This window comes from Rhipicephalus sanguineus, chromosome 4 (assembly GCF_013339695.2).
Source record: "Rhipicephalus sanguineus isolate Rsan-2018 chromosome 4, BIME_Rsan_1.4, whole genome shotgun sequence".
Taxonomy (NCBI): Eukaryota; Metazoa; Arthropoda; class Arachnida; order Ixodida; family Ixodidae; genus Rhipicephalus; species Rhipicephalus sanguineus.
In genome coordinates, this window is record NC_051179.1 from 65,647,315 (window position 1) to 65,654,510 (window position 7,196).

Genomic DNA, 7,196 nt, shown 5'->3' on the forward strand with positions numbered 1-7,196 from the left:
ACCGACCTTGGTCCGATATGTCCAAGATGCAGCTGCAGCCAATTGACCAAGGCTTTAATCTTCGTGACACGAACTGCTCGGCGACTGTGTACACTGACGACGCCTTCAGCGGCGGTGGATTATTGCGTTGTCTTCACAAGCCGAACCGGAATCTGCCAGACGCAAAACTGTACATACGGTATGTTCATCATAGATAGTGCCACGGAATGGGACAACAGAAAGGAAGACGAACCCAGGCGCAAAAGAAAGGATGTTCCGTTCCCCTAGTAACAATGAATTTATTGTTGCAATACCATCTACCACAACTTTCAACTCCTTTATGGTAACGTTGCGTGTTTATTCGACCATGTGCCCCGTACTCCTCCAATTGTCGATGGCAGGAATCGAAGGAATCGATCCATGAATCAATCAATAAATTCACTCCAGGCCTGCACGGGACACGCAGCAAAATGGCAGCGTAAGCTGTAGGAGCGGCCCGTTAAGAGCCAGTCGTGAATTTTTTACTAGGCCTCTAATTACTGGAAGTTTTGCGTGTACGAAGTAGCTATAGGAAAAGTGCAAACATTTGTCAAAATATTGTTAAGTGTGAGAAGAGGTTTATTGGCGGTGCGTTCCTGTGGTGACTCAATGAATGAACACAGCGAGTCAGGGCAGAGCACCGTCCAGAAAGATGCCAGCGAACAGCAGCGCGAGGCGAGCGAGCCGAGCAACACCCAGCACGCCGAGCGTTGGTGCTGACCGACGACGCGTCTTCTTGTTCGCAATTCGCCCCCGCAGAAAAAGAGCCATCCTGGTGACCTAGGAGTTTCTGGAGGCAGAGGGCTGTGGTATGGTTTGAGACGGGCCACGTGGATAAGTTCACGTCCACGCCGGCGCATGTCGTCAGATGGGGAAACCGGCTCAACGAGAAAATTCACTGGGGATGTTTGCTCCAAAACGCGGTAAGGGCCCTCGTACTTTGGGACGACTTTTGAGAAAAGCCCAGGAGCTTGGTAAGGAACAGCCAGCCATACAAGAGATCCAGGGGAATAGCTGGGACTTCGAAGTGAGTTGCCGTTGTTTTCCTTCTGGCGCTGTTGCTCTTGTGATGTAAAGGTGCGCGCGAGTTGGCGGCACTCTTCCGCTTGTCGGGCAGCTTCAGACACAGGTGGGCATTCGGAAGCGTCAGGACGATATGAAGAAGAGTGTCGATGGTGTGCGAATGTTCGCGTCCATACAGGAGGAAGAAAGGTGAGAATCCCGTGGTAGCCTGTGTCGCGGTGTTGTAGGCGAACGTTATGAATGGAAGAACGCCGTCCCACTTACCATGGTCATGTCACGTACATCGCGAGCATATCACCGAGGGTACGGTTGAATCGTTCTGTGAGCCCGTTAGTCTGCGGGTGCTATGCCGTGGTCCTTCGGTGAACAACGTGGCATTCGGAAAGCAGAGCTTCGACGTTCGCTCTCCCTCGTCTACGTTGTTGGGTATTAATGTGCGTGTCATCTCTGTGAGCGTCAGCCAGCGATAGGTGACTTGTAAAGCTGCGACATCGTGCAAGGCATGTAAGGCAAGTGGCGAGCGGAGTCACTTCAGCTCGTCGGTGCCGCGAGCGTCGGGCTCTCGCTATCCGATCAACGCCAAGTTCAAAGCGTCTGCGGTTGAAACTTCACACCTGGAAGACACATCCACATTGCCCGAGTTTACGCTTATCGGTGATCGTGCTCAAATAGTTCTTGTTTGTCCGCATACTTCTTGCAGTTTGTAGATTGTCGGCACACAGGATAAAATCGGCTCGTAGTGTAGCGGCACCTGTCAGAGCCTTTAAAGGGACTTGAACCGTTTTTTTTTTACATTGTGGCAGCGTTTAAGATACGGCATCATCAAATCATTAGCACCATAAATAAAGCGACGCACCTTGTATCAAGCCATCTACAGGCAATTTATATGTTATCCTCCTCCTCAGCACTGCCTTTCCTCCTTGACTCGCCCAACGCGCTGCCGTCGTTGGCGACGGCAGCGCACTCGCCGGATTAAGCTGCGCTACCCTCTCCGTGGCCACCGCAATCAAGTTCGGTAGCCCACCGTCGGACAGCGGAGACGAAGCGCATCGCGGAGTGGTTGTCATCTGCTTCGTCAGGCACCGGAACACTACCAGCCGCCCCATGTTATTCTCCTGTACGCCGACAATGTCCAAACGCCAAGAAGCATACGGAAAAACAAAACGTATTTGAGAACGATCACCGCCAAGTGTAAACTAGGGCAATGTGCTTGTGTGTTCCAGGGGTGAGCTATAGCCTCAGACGCGTGGATACTGGTGTCGGATCGGGTAGCGGGAGCCCGACGCTCACCGCACCGATTAACTGAAGTGACTTCGCTCGCCCGCTGCCTTACATGCCTTGGATGATGTCGCAGCTTTACAAGTCACCTATCGCTAAAAGAAGTGAAACGCACATAAATACCCAACAACGTATAGACGAAGGAGCGCCCTCCGCCGTAGCTCTAGTGGTATATCATCGGACGCCTAATTCGAAGGTTTTAGATTCGGATCCCACCGATGGAATGGGTGCTGAGCTGTTTGAGCTCGGCCCAACTATGCGCCACCTCGCGTTGCCTGGCAACGACCTGGCATAGGCGGAGCGTGGCCGTGACGTCACGTGTGAGTAAAGGGCGAAAGAGACGGTAGGAGTTGGCGTCCGATCCGACGTGCGGCGTCGGATGATCCGGCATGCGGCCCACGACGATTCAGCACACATGGGGCGACCGAGCTATCAGCCGCAGGCTCCGCCCCCCACATACAGCGCCTCGGCATGCACACTCGAGACTTTGTATCCTCGTAATGAAGCACAAAACAAAACTTTGCACAGCCACGCTTCGTTCTATAAGAAAATTGGCCGCGTATCTGCGTGCTTCGCTACAAATGTCGTATAAAGACGATAGAAGAGGCGCTGCGTGAGATATGGACGCCATCTGGCAATACGTCGGGAAACATGAGTGCTGTGTTGCGGGCTGGTAGTCCCGGCGCAGCGGCAGGCGAAGACCGGCGGTGACCAACGCGACCGGTGGGGACGCCGGCCAGCCCGAACACGCTGTTTGGCGCGATGCGCCGAAGGAGAAGAAACGTCCGCACTCAAAGAGTACTCTCCACAAACTCTCTTACTTACACGTCGCCTGGGTAAAACAGGAATGCCAGAGCGGCGCCCCCTGTCATTCGTACAATGCAATACTGAACCGAAACCGAAACATAACATGAGCTTGTGCAGAGGGCACGGAGGAAGACAAGTTTCAGCGCAGTCGCACTTTCAGCGCACCTTAAGAAACTAGGGTTGTAACATTGTAGGGCGAGTAGGGCCAGAAGGACCGTCACGACGAAAACCTGCCTCCTCAGTTGTATTCGCCTGGAACGTTGGTGTGGCTTCGCGTTCCCTCCTCCGCTCCTGGCCTTTCCACAAAGCTACTGCCTAAGTACGATGGCCCCTACCGCGTCCTACGTCAAGCATCCCCAGTTAACTATATGATTGAGCCTGTTCAATTATCTACGGACCGCCGTCGTCGCGGCCGCGAGACTGTTCACGTCGATCGACTGAAGCCGCATTATGACCCACCAGTTGTACCTGTTCCTTAGGTTGCAAGGATGGCTCCTTTTCCGCGGGGCAGTGATTTGTAACATGGTAGGGCGCAGACAAGAACGCCTGCGAAAGAAGAAGACGAAGACGGTTGTTGTTGGCGCTCGCGCTTGCTCGGCTTGGACCGCTGATCGCTTCAGCTGTGGCAATCATTTAATAAACGCTTTACTGTCTCAACGTTAAACGCATACCATCAAGGTCTTTAAAATTGCGTATCTATGTATTTTCTATTAAAGGAACACACCACCTAATACTTACCTAATGATGTTACGCCTCAGATATGCGTAATATTTACTTTTTGATCGACAACGTTCACAAGTATGAACAGCCGTACCAGTTCAAGATGGTTGGGCGGTAAGCAAATGGTTCAACTTTGGCCGGTTGGCTGAATCGGGTGACGTGCCGACAAACAGAAAGACAGACAGAAAGACAGACAGACCAAAATTTCTGCGTTTAAGTTCACCAAGAAAGACTATCGTCTTTAAAATGACGAATAAAACTACGCCTTCGCGAGCAACAAGCACATCGCATCATCCCGCCGTCACTCACGACTCCGATACGTATAGCCTATAGCAAGGCGGACGCCGGCCGTCGCCTACGCCTTTCGCGATCACATGAGAGCTCGTCATAGAGCGCTTCTTTTTGCCAACTCGATTAAGCTTTGTACTCGTATGTAATGCGTTAGCGTACGCTGTTAGCTTTCTCGACGTCATGGATGTGAAGAGCAAAGGTGGAAGCGAAGCGAGCCAGATCGCCGAGACAGCTGGTCTCGCTGTTTTAACCTGCGAAATGGCCTTGCATCGCTGCTCGCGATCTCGCTAGTGGTTTTGAAACGGGCGCTGTCTTGCAGAAATGGCACACTTCAAACGTCGCTTTATTTAATCAGGAATTATTTCACGTCACAAGCAAATTGTACTCGATGTTTAATCACGCCGCTGCGAGCGGCTATATCGGCAAATGCTCCGAGGCTCGACTCCATCGGCTCGCCCTGGCCACGGTGATCGGAGAGGCGACAGGGAGAGGGAACCACCAGCGGCGTGACGTCACACGCCTCCCGCGCCGTCACTGGCTGCGGCCGTCCGACGGTCCGATGCGGAGACGAAAATATCTGCCTGGTTTGGTGCACGCCGGACAAGCGATGCGGCGGTCCGACACGACGAAACGTCACCATTCCGGCTTCCGCACCGCCGCGTCGGACGTCGCGATACGCCGGGCACGGCGACAGAGCTTTCGCCTCCTCTACTCCGTGTGTACGCGCGGCTGCCATGGGAAGGCCGAAAAAAGTCCGGACGCACGAAGAAAAAGCGGCTTACTGGGAAACTCGTCGTGCTGCCAAGCGAGAAGTGATCGGCGACGGCGAGCTGATCAGGAACACCGCGCCGATGCTGCAGCTGAGGGAAGACGACGCCGAGCCGAGGATACCGAGTTTCGGTCTAGAGAACGAGAGAGTCGTCACCTGAATGCCCGGCGGCGTAAAAACAAAAGAAAAAGAAAAAAGAAGAAAAAAAAGTCGGCAGCTTGCACTTTTGGTGCAGGGCTGGTGAACAGCGGAGCTTGCGATCAGCTAGCTTCCCCGCTTAGCTTCGCCTCGTATAGGCTTGGTCCGGCTGAGAATTATTCCCCCACACGGTGATCGATGCGACGTAACGGAAAACCGACCGTAAACCGAACCGACTGTATCGGAAAATTCACTTAGCCAAGCACAGTGTAACCTCACAAAACCTAGCAGCAACTTAGCCAAGCCTATAGCAACTACTTAGCAAAACCTAGCATAACCTCGCAAAATCTAGGAATAAGTTAGTCAAGCTTAACAATAACTTAGAAAAACCTAGCAATAATTTATATAGCCAAGCCTAGCAACAACTTAGCGAAACCTAACAATGACTTAGCCAAGACTAGCAACAACTTAGCCAAACCACGTAAAAGCCAGGTGATCACATGCTCCAGTGTTGACTCCAGCCGTACACCACTAGTGTAAGCTTCCCACATTCTTTCCATCCATTTTCATTCCATTAAATTTAGGTCACAATCATTACAGTGCGGTTCAAAACAACAAATAATGTCCCCTATGCTCTCCTTTGCTGAATTCTTTGTGGGTTTCATAGGTTGTGTCGAACAAAGAAGACGAGCACATCGTACTACTCTCCTTGTTTCGTAATCGCTCGATTTGCAGCACACAACGACGTAGGGCACTTGATCGTGTTCGGGAAACAAAACATCGAGGTGAACACTGTTGCGTAGCTCACGTCAACACGGGGCCCTTTTGTAACACATGCAGACGATTCTCGCTGTCCACGGGAGATTCAGCGATGCAATCTGGGCAGATCCAATCAGATAGTTCACCAGTGCTACGTACAACGAAACAATGCTAGGTTGAATGGAAGTGCAAAGTTGAAAACTCGTTCGGCTGAGTCATTGCGATCTGTAGCGATTCGCGAGTTTAAAGTTTTGCAATAAATTGCGTATTTGACGCAGAGATGTTAAATCGGTCTGCAAATGATCCTTACGACTTGGTTTACCTTCTCAATGCATTTGCACAAAATTGTCAAAACCGTTTCAGAGCCCCTTTGAGGCTGTCGATGGCGACCTAATCATGGTAATTCTCCCGCTCAATTCTTTTCAGGCCCTTCGATCTTGAGGACGTCCGAGCTCCGAACGGGCCTTCGATCGAAGAAATTGGCCTGTATATGGTGAACCCGGGACGACGGACAGCAGTCTTTCTGTTGGGAGAGCTCCACATAAGACGACCCGCTGATGAACCAAAAACGCGTCAGAGTATTATTTTGCCGAGAGACGAAGTGTGCGTTCGCGAGAGAGTGGGCGCGGTCGCGACAGATACCGACGAGCCGGAGAGAAAAAGGTATCGAGATGAGGAGCATGCGCCTGCCCACCTGATCATCGCGACAGCCACCTAATAAAAAAAAAAGCCTGTGAACCGACTAACGTGGTTTTTTGCTACGCAAGATCGGGGAATGTTTTATGCTCTCGTCAAGACAGTTTTGCTCGCCACCTTCTCAAAAGCTCCTTTGTGCGAGGTGTGCACGCACAATTTTCCACAATAAATCATATGCATACAACGTGACTGTGTAGTATACTTTCCATTGGTTTCTCACGATTCACAATTAGAAGGTTGAAGGCGTGCGCAGGATTTTCCATTGGGGGGAAGGGGGGGGGGGGGCAGACAGAGATTCACCTCAGCACCCCTTCATCCCCCACCCGTACTGTTCGAGTCCGAAGAAAAGCGTCGCGATTGATGCAAAAGAGAAAAAAACATGGCTGATCCCTCTGTCATAGGAATCGGTATAACACGAAAGTGACACGTGTCTTCACAGAAGTACTGCTTATTGTGTAGTGATATATGAGAGCTTGTACAATGTCTATTCGTGTTTGGCAGTTATAGCACCGTTTGACGTGGATGCACCCATGTTGACAGCATGTCTATATCGCGACGACTAACGCCCATGATCATGATTAAACCGTTGCGCACGGTAGCTGAAGGTGTGAACATATATTTGGACACAGCGAATCGTGAATCCCGCGTAAGGATGATATCAACAAGCTCATAATCAACATTGGTACCCGGTATGCAC

The 7,196-nt window shown here is 51.4% G+C and overlaps 1 protein-coding gene across 1 annotated transcript; it reads left to right on the plus strand.

Annotated features, from left to right (window-relative positions):
- Positions 1-6,526, plus strand: LOC125758050 (uncharacterized). Its single transcript, XM_049414678.1, has 2 exons — positions 1-178; positions 6,230-6,526. Exons 1-2 carry the CDS (start codon positions 18-20, stop codon positions 6,519-6,521), a joined length of 453 nt encoding a protein of 150 aa, XP_049270635.1. The 5' UTR covers positions 1-17; the 3' UTR covers positions 6,522-6,526.
- The last annotated feature ends 670 nt before the right edge of the window (positions 6,527-7,196 follow it).